At 33.7% G+C, this 20,858-nt stretch overlaps 1 protein-coding gene across 1 annotated transcript in view; it reads right to left on the bottom strand.

Moving 5' to 3' along the window:
- SEMA3A (semaphorin 3A) overlaps window positions 1-20,858 on the bottom strand; it is a 237,765-nt gene that overhangs the window by 85,661 nt on the left and 131,246 nt on the right. The window contains exon 6 of the mRNA XM_059074056.2: window positions 15,006-15,125. Within this exon, the coding sequence (XP_058930039.1) occupies window positions 15,006-15,125 (120 nt within the window). The remainder of the gene's footprint in view (window positions 1-15,005; window positions 15,126-20,858) is intronic.

Genomic DNA, 20,858 nt, shown 5'->3' with positions numbered 1-20,858 from the left:
CAGCAAGATCCTTTTTGTCCCACCTCCTAGAGAAATGGAATTAAAAACAAAACTAGACAAATGGGACCTAATGAAACTTAAAAGCTTTTGCACAGCAAAGGAAACCATAAACAAGACGAAAAGACAGCTCTCAGAATGGGAAAAAATATTTGCAAAAGAATCAACAGACAAAGGATTAATCTCCAAAATATATAAAGAGCACATGCAGCTGAATATTTAAAAAAACAAACAACCCAATCCAAAAATGGGCAGAAGACCTAAATAGACATTTCTCCAAAGAAGACATACAGATGGCCAAGAAGCACATGAAAAGCTGCTCAACATCACTAATTATTAGAGGAATGCAAATCAAAACTACAATGAGGTATCATCTGACACCAGTTAGAATGGGCATCATCAGAAAATCTACAAACAACAAATGCTGGAGAGGGTGTGGAGAAAAGGGAACCCTCTTGCACTGTTGGTGGGAATGTAAATTGATACAGCCACTATGGAGAACAATATGGAGGTGCCTTAAAAAACTAAAAATAGAACTACCATATGACCCAACAATCCCACTACTGGGCATATACCCTGAGAAAACCATAATTCAAAAACAGACATGTACCACAATGCTCAATGCAGCTCTATTTACAATAGCGAGGACATGGAAGCAACCTAAGTGTCCATCAACAGATGAATGGATAAAGAAGATGGGGCACATAAATACAATGGAATATTACTCAGCCATAATAAGAAATGAAATTGAGTTATTTGTAGTGAGGTGGATGGACCTAGAGTCTGTCATACAGAATGAAGTAAGTCAGAAAGGGAAAAACAAACACCATATGCTAACACATATATACAGAATCTAAGAAAAAATGGTCATGTAGTATCTAGGGGAAAGACAGGAATAAAGACACAGACCTACCAGAGAATGGACTTGAGGATATGGGCAGGGGGACGGGGGGGGGGGGGGTGGAAAAACAAAGTCTATAACTTGATAAAAATTTCCTACATGAAAAAGCTTTAGCAAAGAACAGAAACATGCAAGTTTTAGTAATGGTAAATAGTAAAATGAACATGTAAGAAACAGAACAGAGTCAGAAAGTATGAATTTCATCTCAGTTTTCACTGGATACAAGGTTACTTCTGACCTCTTGCAGATTACTTAAATTTTATTACTTGCAGTTTGCTATTTCACAGGGTTTTTGGGAGCATGAAATGATCTTATAGGAAGCACTTTGAAGAATATAAAACACTATACAAACATAGTATTTCAGTTGTGCATGATTATTTCAATTATTTCTTTATGTAAAAACATCAATTTCTCAAATTATTGCTTTAATTATTAAAACTTTCAAACATCCTGGGTAATAACACTACATGTCAAGCATTTGCATTGTAGTGGATGCAATTTAATATTGGTGCTAATACTTAATTCAATTTGTGGTTTCTGTTCAGTGCAAGCATTCCATTTCCCTTTCCTCTTTTTTTTTCTTGCAACTTTCTCCTATTGTTTCTGCTTTAATAATGCTTATATATCTTGAGGGCTAATATAGAGTTGTTTCCACAGATACCTACTCAAGACTAATAAAGGTATTTTCTAAACCAATTTGACACTTTCAACTTTGTTTTTAATAAATACAGGGTTTTCCTTTATTTCAGTAACACTAAGAAATGGTTTCTAATGTCTTTAATATAGACTAAGTTAGTTTTACTTTCTAGTGGACCTACGATTTCTACATTTTTCCATGGAATAAGTATTAAACTATAAATACAACCACTGTCTGAGCCATGCTCTGAGCCTTATATAATTACATGTTATTGGAATAAATTTTTAGACCATATAAGAAATGTTTACATATATTAGTTTAAAACACTGAGAGAAAGAATTCCTCATCTTTTTAAATAATATCCTTCCATTTGTTACTGTGCCCCCCTCCACTAAAATGTTTACAGAGCAGCTGTAAAGAGAAAGGCAGGTAAAAGTATGACAACAACACAATTTATAGATTTATATAATAAAACCGAAAGAAACTGGAAAATTACTACACTTTCTGTTTAATGATAGAAAAGAAAGGCAGTCCAACTATTGATATATAAAAATTCTATAGCAAATAGTGTGTTAAATCAATGAAGACAATAAATTTACCTAAGAAAACTGTTCAGAACATGCATTTTTAAGCTCTTATTCAACCACTGCTTTAAATAATCAAATTAGAAATTAAAATTCTAAAACAAATTAAATGATTTTACTCTTAGAAAACGGGTCAAGAACCATGATTGTTGCTAATGATTAATTCGTAACTTTTTATGTATGTCTTTTAAAGCTCAGAGACCAATTGAAGTGACCTTATATACTTACTTACGGGACAGCAGCCCAGAACACCTAGAATTTCTAGAATATCTAGAAGCATTTAGACCTTCTGCTAAAATACTTGAATATAAAAGAATATTGTTTCTAGTTTCTCTCCACTCCTTAACTAATTCTCTCTCACCACCAATCCTTTTTTGGTCTCATTATTTTCGAGATGACTTCCCTTCTTAAAAATTTATTTATAATTAGAAATGTATGCCATTAAAAAATACCTTCTAAAAATCTATAGTCATATTATGTACAGTTTTTCTGATTCCAAAAGATCCCATCCTTTTCCTCAAAACTTAAAAAGAGGGGGTTTCCAATTTCTTGGATTTTGAACTGTCTTATATACATATTCTCTAACAGAAGACCACAGATATATGGACAAAAAATAGCCTCCCTCATAAGTTGTCAAATCATTTTATAGTAAAAACCTCAGACAGTCAGTGGTTCTGATACTCAAAGCCTGAAAATCCAGTGAATCAAAAATTTCATGTTTCACTGAAAGAAAAATGGATAGTACTTTCTCTCTTACATTATGCGTTAAACAATGTTTTTAAGATATTAAGACTTCTTGGACATATATGGATATAATCCCATAGATGTGCTAAGACTTCCAGGGTTTTCCATTGATAAAGAGTTCTATTAGTATTATCCTGGAGGGCAAGGATCTCTCTTACTCAGCTGTTTCTTATAACAGTTCTTGGTACCTAGAGAGCCCTTAATGTGTACAGAAAATGGAAGTTGGCCAGAATAATGTTAGTAGCTAGCAAACGTAGCTAGCTATTCATTGTGCTAATATCAGTTATCTAGGAGCACTTCCAGTAGAACTGTAGGGTACAGAGGAAAGAGATGCATTCTGTTAATAACTGTGTTGACTGATATACTTTAAGTTATATACAGAGAAATAGAAAACACTGGTGAATGAGATGAGAAGGGACTAGGCTTGGGGAAACTAAAAATACTCATTAAAAAACAGAAAATAGGGCTTCCTTGGTGGCGCAGTGGTTGAGAGTCCACCTGCTGATGCAGGGGACACGGCTTCGTGTCCCCGTCCGGGAAGATCCCACGTGCCGGCTGGGCCCGTGAGCCATGGCCATTGAGACTGCACGTTCGGAGCCTGAGCTCCACAATGGGAGAGGCCACAACAGTGAGAGGCCCGCGTATTGCAAAAAAACAAACAAACAGAAAATACATTGTAAATAGTAATTAAATTTGACAGTTTAGTTCACCTAAAAGTGATCTATTCTTAACTTCTCATTAATAACTTAGCTATTTTACCTTTATCATATTACACGGCGTTTCATTGTTTTTACTGACAACCGTATGGTCAGATAGAAAATGGCCCAGGAAATAATATATGTTCCAATAATATTTTGCAATGTTCTGAGACTGTAAAAATTATTTAATATGTATCACATCTAACTTACATTATAAACTTCAGGGTTAGACTTTTAGATACGAGACAATGGTATAGTTTGAGGATTTTAATTTCAGTTTGTGATGTCATAAATTTTCTTATAGTGACAGATGTTATTACTATGGTTAAGTGATAATGACAAAATCTATTCAGGAAGTTATTATTAACCATTAGGAATTACTCTTTTCTTTTCTCCCTTTATTCCTCCATAATTATCATCTTTCTTTTCTGACTCCATAAGAATAGTGGATAGATATGTTTTTTAGAAACTTTTTTTTCTTTTAATGATTACCTATGTTTTCCCATCCTAGAAAATATGTAATAGTTACAAGTAATCAAGCTTAATAGCAATGACATACTCAGCTTCCTTAGTTGTATTAAAGTGTATTAAAGGAAGTTTCATTTTGCTATTCTTAACAGAATATTCTTTACTAACATATTAGTGACATCTATGGCTAACAAAGCGTGATCCTTCCAAGGACAAACAGTTTGGGAATTCATGAGTAGCTAACAGGCAGAACTGACTAATGGAGTTGCAGAATATTTATACAAAATCGAGATGACACAATTAATCAGAACTATTAAATTTAGTAGAGATTTGGCATATCTTCATGACATGGCTACCCTCTTTTTTGGTGCTGCCTCCTCAGCTCTATCACTACAAAATGACCTCAGCATTGTAGGACATTAAAATTGGATGCTCTAACGGTCTGCCATTCTTGTTCTATTTCCTGCTGTCAAATTCCTAGCTCCAGCCAGTCTTTTCAACTGCCTTCTACAGGTTGCTCTTAACTCAGGAATTAGAAACAAACCAGAAAGACAGTAAAGGTAGTTCCAGTTTGGAAAAAAGTGGAAAATCAGTTCACATTTTAAGATTCATTAACATACAATCATCTCAAGGGCTTTCACATCCAGTTATATTACAATTTTCTTAATTTGGGCACTGATTGGTTGATCAGAGTTGGCTGTATATTTACCTTGGTATTTATAAAGAATGTGATTTTCCCTTTTATTTTATTTAAAGGAAATCAACAGAAGTAACAACAGGGAGGTGAGTCATTAGCTTTCTTATGGCAAACAGCAATATTCCACTACTTCAATAATTTCTCTTCCGTCAAAATATTTAATATGATTACTGCAAATACATAAAAGTCATTGATCAAAGATGTTCTGTACCTTATTGGCTCCTCCTAGCCTAATAAGCCCAAATTTTATAATTTGAATTATTAGTATGACTAGATGTCCCTTTAATTCATCCTAAAATGAGTAAGGTTTTGTGGTAATTTCTATGTTTTGTTTCCTATTTTCAGAATACTGTCATTTTTGTTTGACTTAGAAGATTACTTTCTCGTCCTGCAAAATGTGAGTATAATTTGTTCATTCATTCTTAGATGTGTTTAGAAAACACACTGATAAATAAACTTTATTAGGTGTTAAGCAATTAAGTGGCAGTAATCATTTAATATCAGTCTTGGCATTAATAACTTTCAGGATCACTGAGATTCCAGTTTACTAAATTGTAAATGGGTCAAAACACAACATACAAGCCCCCAAATACAGCTCTGTACTGTCTGTCACTTCAATCCTATTGTACGCTAAGCAGAAAAAGGCAGTGTGGGTTTCAAAGGGAAAGTTAAATTGGCTGTCACATATTTCCCATACACATTCAGGTGAGGATTTTAAATGTACAAAAAGGGACGGTTCTCTTTGATATTGAAACCCTAACATTTAAAAAATTTAGTAATTATGGCTGAGTAATATTCTATTGTATACATGTACCACATCTTCTTTATCCATAAGTCAGAGAAAGACAAATACCACATGATATCGCTTATATGTGGAATCTAAAAAAATGGTACAAATGAACTTATATACAAAACAGAAATAGAGTCACAGATGTAGAAAACAAACTTATGGTTACCAAGGGGGAAGGCGGGAAGGGATAAATTGGGAGACTGGGATTGACATATACATACTACTATATGTAAAATAGATAACTAATAAGAACCTACTGTACAGCACAGGGAAGTCTACTAAATACCCTGTAATGACCATTATGGGAAAATAATCTAAAAAGAGTGGAGATATATATATATATGTGTATAACTGATACACTTTGCTGTACAGCAGAAACACCACATTGTAAATCAACTATACTCCAATAAAAATTAATTTAAAAATAAAAAGGAAAAATATTAGTAATTAAATGAGGTAAAATAGATTATTTATGCTTATATGAATTTAGACAAATTTATAAACATATTGAAGAGACACATTTTTGATGAATCCTTTATGCTAACAGCCTACATTAAATGCCAAAATAGTTATGATTTAGTAAATCACAAATAAAAATTATACTTCTAATGAATAAAAAATTTATACTTATCAATTTACAAAATTACTACTAATAATAAACTATAATTTTCAAATGCATCTTTATTTTTGCATAAATATATTTTAAAATAATAATATTACCATATGTAAAATGTTATAGTGTTTAAAACGCAGAATTTATGTGTTGATCCAAAAGTGCCACAGGAAGTTGAAAGACTGCTGAAAGGAAGGTGGGGGATGCCGGGGTGGGAAGTGAAGGGATGTGATCTTCTCTTGTCTAGTTACTTAAATCATATAGCGACACAAACAATTCTAAGTTAAAAATGTTTCTTCTAAGCGCATCTAAACACATGCAAATCTTCCTTACTAATATTACCAGGAAAATATTTTAAAGACCCTTCTTCTGCATAACATTTTGTAATTTATGTTTAGTTGATATGTGAAGTTTAGAGCATTTCAGGGTCATATGTAAGTAACTTAGTATATTTCTAAACTTAGAAAAAAAAATCCTTTTTCCCTTTCTTGAAGCAAAATAGTAGTAGATCTATTTTATCAAAATGTACTCACATCGTTAGACAAGAAATCCTGTATGTATAGACTCGGTCTAAGGAAAGGGCATAGATTACTATCACTTCATCTTGTCTTGTTTTCCTTAAGCCATTTTCATTGCTTTCCTAGAAATACATGGCTGTTCAGTTAAGTGAGACTGTACATTCTACTACATCTTTAGTGAGTTGACACATTTAGGTATTTTTATTTTTCTATTATTTAAAATTCTTACACAATGTTATGGAATAAGCTAACATCAACCGAGTTGTTTTGTTTTTGGTAAGAATAGTCTCTTTTCCAAGTGCTTTATAGAAATTTACTTATGCATAATTCTCATAACAATCCAATAGGGAGGAACGATGATCGTTTCCACTTGAATAAAGGGATGCTGAGCACAGGTAGCTTACAGTAGTTGTCTCCAGCTGTTCAGTTAGTGCCCAAGTCAGGCGGTCAAGTTCTATAGACTCCATGCTCTTAACCACCACCCCAAAGGTTACAGACGACATCTTCACATGAAAAAAATTAAAAGCTAAGCTGTGATATGGCAGGATAAATGAATATCTTAGATGCAACAATGCAGTCAATGTTTTTAAAAAAATTATATTGGAAAAAAAGAATTAATCTAATGATTTATTTATTTAAGTTGTAAGTATTGCACTTAATAGAGCTAAATTAATACTTACGAAAACACATTTTATTGAAATTTACCCTTGGTTCACCATTTCATTATTTCATCTGCTAATTTTGTTAAGCCCAATTTGACTAAAAAGTTTATATACTATTTTAATACTAAAGACAAATATTTTATATATTTTTGATGTATTAAATGCCCATATATTGACAATAGTCAATTAAATAAGACAAAACAAAAAAGCCTGAGAACAGATTAAGAAAGGCAAACATAACCTTCAGGCTGGTTCTCTGTATTAATTCTCCAAATGTACACTCTGTTCTATGTATAGAGCTGGTATGCAAACACCGGCAACAACCACAGTTATAATGAGCATCTACCATATTATTAGACACTGTTCTTAGTACCTTATGAGGACTGTCTCATGCATCTTCAGAAAAACAGTGTATTAGTTATTAACCCTATTTTACAAATCATAAATGGGTGATGAAAATAAGTAACCTAAATTACCCCCCAAGTCACGAGGGTGGTAGATAGAGGACTTGGGATACAAACTCAGGCCATCTGACCCCAGAGCCTGCAAAGCAGATTCATTGAAGAGCTTCTTATTTGGCACATCCTAGATTGCAAGGCAAAGAGGTAGGCCCTGTGACAAATCGAAGCATGTATATATGTGCTCTTGGGATTCAAAGGTGGGAAAGATTAAAATCCATTGAGAGAATGGTATGGTTAAATAAAAATGATAGTAAATTTAAGGGCAACCGACCCTATTTGAGTCTGTTAGTGTTTAATATTGGAGAGGTCATTTAGGATTGCGTGACAAAAAACATGACAGGCAGCAAAATCTGGATTCAATTCACTTGTAAATTGAGAGATATAAATTATTTTTGAACAGGAAAGTATTGTGATAGCCATCAGAGCTGTATTTAGGGAGACATCTGCCAGTGGTATCTAAAAAGGAAGAGTATATATGGCTTATTGTGTTAGGTAATCTTACAAACTGAAGCGTAAACAATAATTTATTGACTAAAACAAATCTTAATCATCAAAAACGGTATGCAGAATTTTTTCATCCTAAGATTGCAGACATCGTTCCTTGGCATGGTTATCTAATTTGATATTTGCAAAAGTAGATAGCAGAATATGTATTCTCATGAGCCAACATCTCTTTGTGACTCAGGATTAATTTTATTGGGCATGTGAGGATTACACTTTAGAAAGCAGCCGAGGTAAATATATCAACAAAAATTTTATCAACATAAAAAGGCAGGTTACTTCATAACAGTTTTTCATTTAGATGTTATCAAATTAGCCTTTGAGACAAATTTAATTAAAACTTTCCCATCTGAAAACTTCTGAAATTTTCTACTATGAAAGTATTTGTGTCAAACCTACATTTAATAATATTGTAAACTTATTGGTTCTACTCAGAGGGATTAGAACAACATAACAAGTGTGTTTTGTTTTTGTATTTGTTTTGTTTTATTTGGTCAAAACTATCCATGCTATTAAAATTCAATGCCATTGCTTGCCATCATTCAGCTTTATCTGGCTAAAATCCTTTAATTCCCCCACCCCTGCTGTTGGGAGCTCTAGGCTCATCACACTTAACCTCTGCCTAGGCTTCTCAGAAAAGAATTTGTTTCAGTTCATTCATGGTTTCAATAGTTGAGCAAGCCACACGCAACTGCACACTGGTCTTTTACCCTGAGCACACTAATCTGATTGTTTTTCCACTCTACAAACTGTGGGTCAACAATCAAGCTGCCGCCAGAAACTAATTAATTTGCAAACAGGCTTCTGTTTTCACAGAGGGAAAGCTTTTGAGAGCCATGTCAGAGAGGCCAGTCACACCATGGTTACACGCATTGTCATGGCATCCACTTCTCAGGGTAAATCTCTTGCTTGATGTCACTGCACACATGAACCCAGATTACTCAGTCAGCAGTAAATCCCTATTGAGGCCCACCAAGCTCTGAATGTAGTGACTCTAAAAGAGGAAATTGGTATAGACAGGCTCTGTATTCATTAAGCTGATGGTGAGAGGAGAGAAAAATAATGTTAAGAACCAAGAGAAAAAAGAGAGCTGGCTACAATTTAAAGAATTTTCCAAGATATTGTCTCACTTTTATACATTTTCATCAATTTTAATTTAAAAAGTAGAATTTTCTTTAGTAAATGTAATCATACCCTTAAGTATTATTTCCTACTCTCACCATTGAACTATAAATTCTGAAATAAGTGGTTCAAAATTTGTGATTAATGTGCCATACTTGAGGGTTGTACTTTTTAGTCCATCATTAAATAATATTAAAATAGCATATCCTAACAATTTTATTCAGCTACATTTTGTCAGAGGCCTGAAAAAAAAACCATCTTCCAAACATTTCCACTAATGAGTTAACTTTTATTCCAAAGTTTTATTCATTTTTTTTTCTCACAAATGCAAAGTAATTTCAAACAAAACTCGTTAAAAGTGATTATGGTCCTTAGATAAAATGTGACACAGAAAATGGGTCCTCAGAAAAGAAGAGCAAGTAAAGGTATATTTTGGTAACTTTTCTCTTTACGAGAAAAAGAAGGCATATTTAGTGAGTGTATTAAATTTATCATCATTTTGAGAGTAGAATAATTTCATGGTATGTATTTTTTGAAAAAATTGTATTTCTGGCAGGTGAGCATTTCTTTTTTCTTTTTTCATAAGGAAAAAAACCATAACTAATAGGTTGTGTTTAGATATAGTTATGGATACTTATTTTAAACTATTACATATCCATGTTTCAGCATGATTTCACCAAAAATAACCAAAAATACTAACATTTTTACTTGTGACTCTATGCACTGATACTTCAGAATTGTTAACTAATTAATACAGAATGTAATTCACAGAATATGTAATTCAAAAGTTAAAAAAGACTCTCTTTGCTGCTTCTTTCATAGAGGATGTTTGTGGTTGCTCTTGTTGTTTCAACTGAATGGTCACTCAACATCTATAATACTCATCTGCTCATGTAACCATAGAGTAAGGCTTCCAGAGGGCTTTTTTCCTCAAGGTCAGCAAAATATTACTAACTTAAGGCAGAGAAATAGTTCAAAATGGCATCATTAATAAGTCTGACATTATGCCAAAATAGATGATTAATTTTATTTAAAAAATCCAGTTAGATACTCTGATACAGTTCATGCCTTTAAAGATGGTAGAATTAAAATAGTATATCAAAAGAGTTATACAAGTGATTTAAGATTAGGTATCTGGTACCATGCAGTATTAATTTGTGCTCTCAGAATTTATTTGTGGTTACATTTCTTGGTTCTATTTTCAAAAAAATATATCTTGTGGAGAAATTTGAATCTTTAGAAAACATGAAATATCCTAGTGCATGACCACAGAGGAAGCTATGCTGATTCCAAAAAGGGCAAGCCATCCTGGTATTAGTGTTACAAGTGAGAGGAAGTGGAATGATGACTTGCATACCATTTCAATTACAGGAAAAAAAGCAAGTGAGTTGGTCTATCCAAAGGCACAATCCTTTTAGGAAATTCCATTAAAAGAAAACAGGTCTTCCTGAAATGAGTAGGAAGGTCTCACACTCTGGGCACTGTAATTAGGTCTGTTTGTGTGCACTGGGCCTTGGCTCTCTCAAGGATCCTTGTGGTTTCATGTATTAAACCCAGCTCTGACTGCCCTTTCACCCTGGCTCAAATATAATCACTCACAAAATGAGTCTGACAAAGCTTACTAAGCATGCTCCTCCCAATGGAAGTGGGATAAAGGATACCGAAAAAACTCACATTTATTAAGTGCTTACTACATGCCAATCACTTGCTTAGTACTCTATATGCATTATCATGTAGTCAATTTTTTCACAACTCTAAGAGGTAGGTAGTATTATAAACCCATGAATAGGTACAAGGTCAAGGTAAAACAGTGTCTCACTCTAAAGACTGTAGTATTTCCTTCCATCATATAGCATTCCAATGTTAGTCCAAGACATAAATAAACAATGTTAGAAATAGTGTCCATCAAACAGAAAAATAAATGTGGATTAGCTATCCATCTGCTCTAATGAATGACCAATATGTACAAGAACTAGGTGATACTTACACAATAAATGATAAGAAATCATTACTATAACAGCAGGATAAACTTGTTTTTTTACTATGAATATACAGAGAGAAATTTTACCTAATTTTTACACTGTTAGTAAATCAAAATTAGAATTGAAGTTTAAAGCTATATAGTATCAAGAGAATTTATGAAGCAAAAACAAAAAAACAGTGGATTTTGGCACATCAGGTCAAATTCATACCAGTACATTTTCTGGAATCAAAAGTTGTTCTAACATCTAGCAATCTTAAACTAGGGGCTAGTGTAAAGGATGATTTTTAAAAAGCAGTTATGGAAAAAATCAATAGATTCCATCTCTCATGTTTCTTCATCTAAAAGTTTCTTACTTAATTCCTAATGTTTCCTGGTAAAATGAAACTGAATTTATTGCTACTATTATAAAAATGTAAACTTTAGTAATTATGAAAATAGTGAAATTCCATAAAAATTGAGACATTTCAAGATCCAATGCTACACAACAGTTGTGTTTTTAATTTTTGTTGAACAAGAACACAAATTCAAAGTCATCTGAAATAGGCCAACTAATTCTTCCAAAATAATTGAATTGGTTTGAATTAATTTGATAAAAGTAAAGTTAGTACTGTGCCAAAATTAATTTCAATAGCCCAGAAGACCTTTCAAAAAGTACCTTGCAAAGTAATTTATTACTTCTGGCAGCACAACTGATTGTGTAGTCTATGCTGATGCCTCAAAATTCACTTATTTTATGCATGCATGTGTAAACATTGTTTCCAATTTTGTTCTTCAGTGGTGTTTAATTTCATGAGGCTTGTGAATCACACAGTCCCTTGGTTCTACCTCATATGTGTCTGCATCCTCCATCTTGCTGCAGTTCTGGTTTCTGCATGCTGTCAAATGTAACCTTTGTGCTAATCTGGCAAAATCAGTTCTCACATTTAGTGCTGAGAGACTGATAACTGAATTCTCAAATGAAATACACATTTGCAGAGATGAAGTACAGAGCTGCGGACAATGACTGTTTTCCCACAGTGTAAATTCTTCAGACTCAGCTGTCAACATGTGAGTGCGTAGCACAAAAGCAGCTTTAATTTGATGACTTTTTTCCTCCAAGGCCATGAAAATGAAATGGATACTATACTCTCCTTTATGTTATTCCATCTTCTAATGAGATTTTCTTTCTCATGGACAGTGAAAGCCTGTATGCCCTTTAGAGTTCTTAGTAGATCAAAGTCTCCTTGCTGAACAAAAAAACAAACATTTTCCCCTCCTACATAAATATTTCAGTTTGAGAGTAGACCAGATAGCCACATTGAAAGAGGTTTTTTCCTACTAATTTTGAGTCCATACAAAGCCTAGGTTTAATTATTAACAGTGGATATTCCAAAACTGTCCTCTGGGATTTTAGAGTTTCGGTCTTCAACGGCTTTACACAGAGAGCCTTACCGTGATCTCAGCTCAGCATTTTTCTTTTCCTTAATGAGGCTTCTAATTTCTCAGATGGTCACCTGGGCACCATTCTACCTCCTCTACCCCCAGAGGTGGGTATTTGACTATAATGTCCAGTCCCTTTTGATTACCACAGTGTTTGTACTCAATCATGAATTATTTTAGGCATCATCTGCATTTAAAGAACAGCAAATGGGAAGTAATGTCAAACTTATTAGAAAATTGGGAGAGCAGGAAATGCAGGAAACTGAGAGAACAGACCCTTTTAAAGAGAAAGGGCTAGTTAAGTGACAAATACCACAGGAGAGGTTGTCTAAATGGAGACTGATTTTAAAAAAAAACATAGGAAGTCATTAGTGGAGGAGCAGTTTCATGGGATCAAAGTCAGGTTGAAAATGGCTAAATCTGGTGAAAATGCTGAGAAAACAAGTTCCTAACCAGGCTATGGACTTAGACATCTAGGGACCTCGTGGTACACCATGATTAAAGGGAGAGTATGGATAGGGTAGACAAACATGTTTGCAGGTCAGGGAAGAAATCAGTGGTGAAGAAGAGATAAAAACAGCAAAAACAGTAAATTGGGTAAATTTATGAAAAAAATCAATGCAATTAAGAGCAAAAGCAGTAGGGTCAAGGTGGAAGTTAAGGGGCACATCATTTTCACTAATACATGAAAAATAACGGACAATCAGAAATGTTGTTACAGCAGGAATGAAATGCTGATTGAGGTAATTTGAGGTATGCTTTATGATTTACATAGTCATTTTAGAATTGGGATATAGGAGAACAAAGACACATAGCTCATGGTCTCCTGAAATTTCAGCGAGGTTTTAGAGCATATTGTGATTGTTCTCTAACAAACCAGTGAATGACAGAGGTGAAATTAATTTTGGGTACCCCCAGAGGAGTACAGGAGAAGCAAGTGTGGCAGAAGTTCAAAGAGTGAGATAATCAAGCATCTTACTGAGTACATAGATGGACTGTAAGCCATGAGCTTCATCCTTATTAATGAGGCATATAAAACCTAAGGAGAGTTCATGAATGCAAGATTAGGGACTGGGAAGCTTTATTTTATAGGACTGAAGGCAGATATAAATGGAGATCATTATTTAATAATAAAAAATAACCATGAAAATATGGTAGGGACGATTATAAAAAATCTTTGATGAATGCATAAATGAATAATCCAAAAAAAACCCCTCTAAATGGAAGACTTATATAAGGATTATTTGGTTCAAAATCTGAATGAAAATAGTATTTATTTTTGGAATATAAATTTTATAATTTTCTTCTATGGTAAATTTATTTATGTATTAAAAAGAAAAAGACAATTAAAAAAGTATCTGCCTTGCAAACTATTATATACTGAATGGATAAGCAACAAAGTCCTACTGCATAGCACAGGGAACTATGTTCAATATCCTGTGATAAACCATAATGGAAAAGAATATGAAAAAGAATATATATATATGTATAATTGAATCAGTTTGGTGTACAGTAGAAATTAAAACAACATTGTAAATCAACTGTACTTCAATAAAATAAATTTTTTTTTAAAGTATCTGCTTCATCAAGTATGACACTAGTGACTAAAGGTCAGGAAACTGGGTTCTTGCCCCAAATCTACTACTGGGTTAGATGTAATCTTAGATAAAATATTAGTATTAATTTCCCAACCTATAAAATGGGAGAAAGAATTTTAGGAAGATTAAAGGAGAATCAAATGAAATGATACAAAGTCCTTTCAAAAACACTTTCAATGTAATGCTTTCAGCACAACAATTTTTTCAAACATTTAATAACTTATGCTCTCAAGGCCACATGTGACGTGTGGAGGAAAAAAAATACTACATCGTGAGATTTGTTGTGGTGTCCCTGGAAGACAAGACTGGTAAGTCATCTTATCTTTTTCCATTGCCTCCCTTCCGTAGCTCCAGCCCAGATCTACTTCTTTCCATAGTTAACTACTGAGAAACTTTAGTTTTGGCACAAAGCAAATATTTTCTTAAATTTTTAATCTCTCTTTTCTCTTTCTGCCCCACTTTCTCACACACACAGCCATGAAGTCACCACCATGAGTTTATCTGCACACTAGATCTCAACTCATGCTGTTTGCACTGCACAAGGAAAGCTCTCCACTGACTTACTATAGATAACCGTGTTTTGTGCCTACACTCTGGCACGCACCACCTACCATTGAGCCACCTGGAATCGTGCTGCTCTGTCCTGATTGGGTGGTGGTGCCCAAGAGTTCGGAAGATAGCAAAGTCTCGCCCCATAAAATCAGCTGCCGTTCCAGAGTATAATTCTCCATCTGTGTTGTGACAAAATAAAACCACATACACATACTTTAATTCAATTAAGGCAAGAGAAACAAAACACACAAAATACAAGTTTCATGTTAAGACCACACTAATGCTCTCTACATCATTATGCAAAGCTACATATGTTTATCCTGTGTCTTTGTCGAAGGGAGTATCTCACTACTCATTTAGCACTAACTTTGAAAAACTGAGTAAAGTATGATTCAGTGCACATTACTAAAACATGAACTTTTATATTTCCTATTATGACCAAAGACAAAATACAAAACACAAATTATATGCATCACATTGTCTGCTTTTATATGTTTCAAACTACAATGGTTCTAATATCTTTATTTTTTAGGGTAAAGTCTCATTGCAAAATCTTGCTTATAGTTTTGATTTTAATGGAAATTAAATTTCTAATATACTTCCTTTTTAGTGGGCTCTAAATTAATGAGATTTTGTTATAATTTAGAGAAGACTAATATTTTCCATGCCAAAAATTTTCTTGCCTTTCATTTTTTAGTATATCAAGTGGGAAAAATGTTCTAACTTGGTATGAGCTATCATACAATCCAAAAACAAGTCCACCACATAGTTTCAGATATAACAGAAATGTGTTTGAAGAAGGGGGTATTTTGATAAACACAGGGCATAATCACTACAGCTCAAGATTCTGTTGTGCTTTGACTCATTTCTACTTAAGTTGAATTAACTCTAGGTCAGAGTTTAATAATGGGAGAATCATAATCAGAAGGTTGGAATAGAAAGGAAAAAGAAATAAGGAGAAAAAGAAGTTAATATTTACTGAATACCATTTGTGCTTGCAAGGTAGTCAGGTGCTGGCTTGACACTTTCAAATTATCTCATTTAGTTCTGTCAACAACCCCATGACGTAAATGTTAACCCTATTTTACAGCTCAAGAAACCCAAGGTTGCTCAGCTAATGACTAGGCAAGTCAAGGTGAAAATTCAAACCCAGGCCTGTTTAACCCAAGCCTCTTATACTGAATATATACCATACCACTGTTCAATAAACTGAAGTTCGTAAAAATTACATTTTCTTTCCTTTAAACAAAAAGTGCCTCATATTATTCCATTCAGAAAATGCATTATTGCCTGCTTGCTTACTGTGAATTATCAGCAAACCAAAACAACAATAAATATAACATTTTCTCCAAATAATCTACCATAATGACAGTAAAACCTACGATTATCTTGTTGATTATTTGGATACGCTAATGTTTCTGAATTCATTGACTCGAAAAATACTCAGGAAACAAAGTAGGCATACATAAATTACAACTTAAAACATTTATATACCACTATAATTTCCAAAGGACTTTCTTGTGTATCAATCACAAACTTTCTGTGCATCTTCAGTTATCAATACCTTTGGGAAAGTCTAATTAGTCTGATCCTTTATGTGATATCTTTATTCACACCCACAATTCTCACTTGCAAATAAAGGGCTTTGAAACAAAAATAGACATTTTCAGTGGTCCAAACTAAATTAATTCCTCTGGTTCTCTGATGTGTTTGAAGGTACCAGGCTTTGGAAAACTTCCAAAGCAGTGCAGAATGGCTACATAGACAGAATCACTGAGAAACGCCAAATTATAACTTTAAATATTAATAGAAAGACACCTTATCTTAGAGACTGAATTTTTAAAAATTGATCACTTATTTTGAATTGTTGTGAATCAAGACAAATAAAAGTGATGGTTTGACAATGTATTAAGTACAAATTCCTAGCTAAATGGATGGTACTCATATGACACCATAAATTGCCATATTATGGCATCTTTGGGATTCAAAAGTATCTTGTCTTTTCTTTACTTAATTAAATATCAAGTTGCTCAAATCTGAGTTGTTCTCACCATAATATGCTACAATAATGTTCTATATGCCCACAAGGTAAAGAAATAACCCTTTTCGAAAGGCACAAAAACACTATGAACAAGCTATCTATAAGTTTCAAAGGTACTTTGAAACATTTTAATGCATATGGTCTACTTAATTTTAACCTATATTCAATCACTGTAACATTTTTATTAAGGTTGACACCTTATCTTTTTACAAATAATTGACTGATAGAAGTGATGAATTTTTAAACTTCAGGTGAATGAGAGAATGTTAGTTAAAAACGTATTGCGAAAGCAGCCTAAAATGTTCATGTCAATTTCAAATACTTTCATGTTGGAACACCTGTCTGTCATAGGGTGACCTGTATCCTCTTTACTTTGAAAAATCAAAAGTATTAAATTACTAGTTGAACCTCATTGCCCCCTCAACCACGTTAGGTGATGAAAATCATGAAAGGTGAAAACAGAACAACCAAAAGGTGAAAACTGAGCAATTTCATTTCAGACTGTAGCCAGACCATGCCTAACAGTAAGTGTAATCAGAAATGGAAGAGCAAAGAATATCATCAGTTAATTGTTTTTTTCATTTAGCTTTTTCAGTGTGAGTAAAATTCATAATCACGGTTGCTATTATATGTAAACTCTATTCCAGATAGAGCTGGAATAATGAAAACTGTAACCAAATAAACATTATTTGGATATTGATAGTTATTTGTTTCTCATATTCATTTGTTTAGCTGTTTTATAACTTATGACTCTTTTTTGATCCATTCCCACATGAGGAAGGCAAAAAACAATATAAATGAAGGCAAAGGCAGAAAGACTGATTTTCTTTCTCTTTTGACAGCAGATTAAGTAGGTCACTCAGAGAATGTAGAAGAGTTAGAAGAGTTCATCAGTAGAAGAGCTAGTGACTGAATTTATTACTAAAGACAGAATTTATAAAGAGTTGACTTAGAAACCAAAGGAAGGTTGTAGTTAAGGCACCAGTTGCCTCCAGTCATAGGAAATTACCTCCTACTCAAATATTATTTTTAGCAAGAGTCAACATGATATCTATGAGCTGGAGGGCACTAGATGATTAGGTGGGCATGAGGGCACATTCTCATATTGTCAGTGCTCAATATCATTCACTGTTCCTTTACACCAGGCCTTAGATCAGATTTTCTGCTCAGATGTCTATAGGATTCTTATCAAGGATGACTCCTCCAGAAATTGTATGACATATTTTTTATTTGGCTCAACTGTATAGGTGGTAGAATATCCTACTCTTGCATTCTCTTTAAGCAGATATATAATATCAACTCAGACTATACTTCATTTAATGTAATTGTGTATTCTACCCTGTATTAAAGACTTATTACATTCTTTGGCTATCTGAAATGATCTGACAATTTCTGAGTTTAGGGCTTCCCTGGTGGCACAATGGTTAAGAATCCCCCTGCCAATGCAGGGGACACAGGTTCGAGCCCTGGTCCGGGAAGATCCCACATGCCACGGAGCAACTAAGCCCGTGCGCCACAACTACTGAGCCTGCACTCTAGAGCCCGTAAGACACAACTACTGAGCCCATGTGCCACAACAACTGAAGCCTGCATGCCTAGAGCCTGTGCTCCACAACAAGAGAAGCCACTGCAATAAGAAGCCCGCGCACCGCAACGACGAATAGCCCTCACTCGCCATGACTAGAGAAAGCCCGCGCGCAGCAACGAAGACCCAACGCAGCCAGAAATAAATAAATAAAATAAATTTATTTAAAAAAATATATATATATCTGCATTTAAGCAATTTACATACCTTAGTTGACTTATATTTGGAGAAAGAATATATTTTTTATTTTTTAAAAGAAGCCCAGTTGCCAAACTTCTTTTGTATGTTCGAGGTCATTTATGAAGTTATCAAATTATGCATGTTAATTTTCCAATTTTATGACCCTAAGTATAGGTAAATGTTAGCTTACAATGATTCATATTGCATTATGGCTAAGATACATACTTTTGGGCTTTCCCATATATACTAAGTTACTAGTGAAAGAAAGTATATCTGTCCAATTTTATTAAATTGATGGTAGAATAATATACTCAAGGAATTGTTATACACATCAAATAGTGGTTGTGGATACTCTGTCCAATAAAGTTGCTAAGTCTTTCTACAAAAATACCATATAGGCAGTTTGATGTCTCAAAAATAATACATCAGACTGAGATAAATTAGTACTGACAGATGTAACTAACAAGCTAGAAATTGTCAAATATGCAAGTTGCTCTTTCATATTTGAGTACAGTGCCATTCTTTCTGAACTGTAAGCTTTCTTAACTGTCTCTAAGGAAAGCATTCGTTACTGAGATGAACAAAAAGTTTAGTGTAAACTGCATTTCCACCATGGCAGCGTTACCTGAGAAGCATGTGTTAAAAACAAAAGTTCATGTGTACTCTGTACTTTCTGTTCACGGCTCAAAATGAAGTAAAAACGTGGCTTAGATCAGTTAATGTATTGGATTACAATTCCTAAAAAGGGTGTGGTGAGAAGAAACAGAAGGTGAAAAAAAAATATTTCCTGATGAAATCACAGCATTACTAACACAGGTGTAAAGTACATCATGGATATGAGCAAAAATCAAACAAACCTAAAGACCAAGCCATTATGCTGTTAACACCTTAAGCAAATTCTGCTCACAGCGTAGCAGAGTAATTAGAAACAGAGGGAAAAAATATGTCATACACACACACACACACACACACACACACACACACACACACACACCCCCGACATGGCATGGATGAAAGCTACTTCTTGAAAGTGGAAGGGTATGGGAATACTTTTACATTTTCACATTTGTTAAGCAACCTTTTCTATAACAATAAATATAGTGGCTTTGTTAATACTGTCCTTTTAAAACTAACATTTTTTGAGTAGTTGTAAATGATACAAAATTAAAAATGTAAAATTTATATATTACCAAATCTCTCTCCTAGCCTCCCTACAGGCAACCACTATTACCAGTTTCTATTTTTTCAGTTTCTACTTCCAAATATATGCCAGAAATATGTACGTACCCAAATATAGTATGCTATTACATTGTCTTATTTCTCACAACAAACTAGTGGAATTTGAATAGCCATGCCATTTTACATACACAGAAACTGAGGCTCAGAGAGGTTCAAATAATTTTCTCAATTATAGTTAATTAATTTGGGGACTACCTTTAATACCAAGTGAGAGCATATTCTAATGTCAAATTATGTTCTTTCCTGAGGCATAGCAGAATTATAGCATAGTTATAAAGAAGCAAGTAACCTCAATAAAGGAAGTCACAGCTTTTGAATTAAAATGGTGTTGCAAATATGTTGAGGGATTTTACCAGGTCTAGTATGGCCTGCTCATTTTTCTGTATCTTGCTACTCAACTGATCCAGAAATTAACTTAAGTCGGCTTTAATAATCTCCTCTGTCAATAAGCACTAAATATCTCTGAAAATTATTCAATTACTTTACAGTACTGGCTAGGTGAGATCTGGGCTTTCATTTAAAAGCTGTTTCTCTGAAATGCCTACCATTCTTTTCTAGCCATACATCCTCTCCTTGACTCATGAAACTTCCCTCATTCTCTTTTCCTTTTCACAAACCAATACAACTGTTTCAAGGAAGTTCTAATATAAAACCCAAACTGTGGCGTTTCATATTCTTTGTGGACATTGTGTGGTTGCATGCCATATGAACTATGTAATACTTAGTTGTCATCATTCTTTGTCAGTGGAATATTAAAATAAATAAGCAAATCCCTACTGAGAAACATACCACAAAATAAAGCTGCTCTAGGCACACTTTTACATACTGCTTTTTTGAGGAATATCTATCTTTTTTTGTTCAGTATGT

Source organism: Kogia breviceps, chromosome 9 (assembly GCF_026419965.1).
Source record: "Kogia breviceps isolate mKogBre1 chromosome 9, mKogBre1 haplotype 1, whole genome shotgun sequence".
Lineage (NCBI taxonomy): Eukaryota > Metazoa > Chordata > Mammalia > Artiodactyla > Physeteridae > Kogia > Kogia breviceps.
The sequence above is the reverse complement of the archived record's forward strand: the minus strand, read 5'-3'. Positions and strand labels throughout refer to the sequence as shown.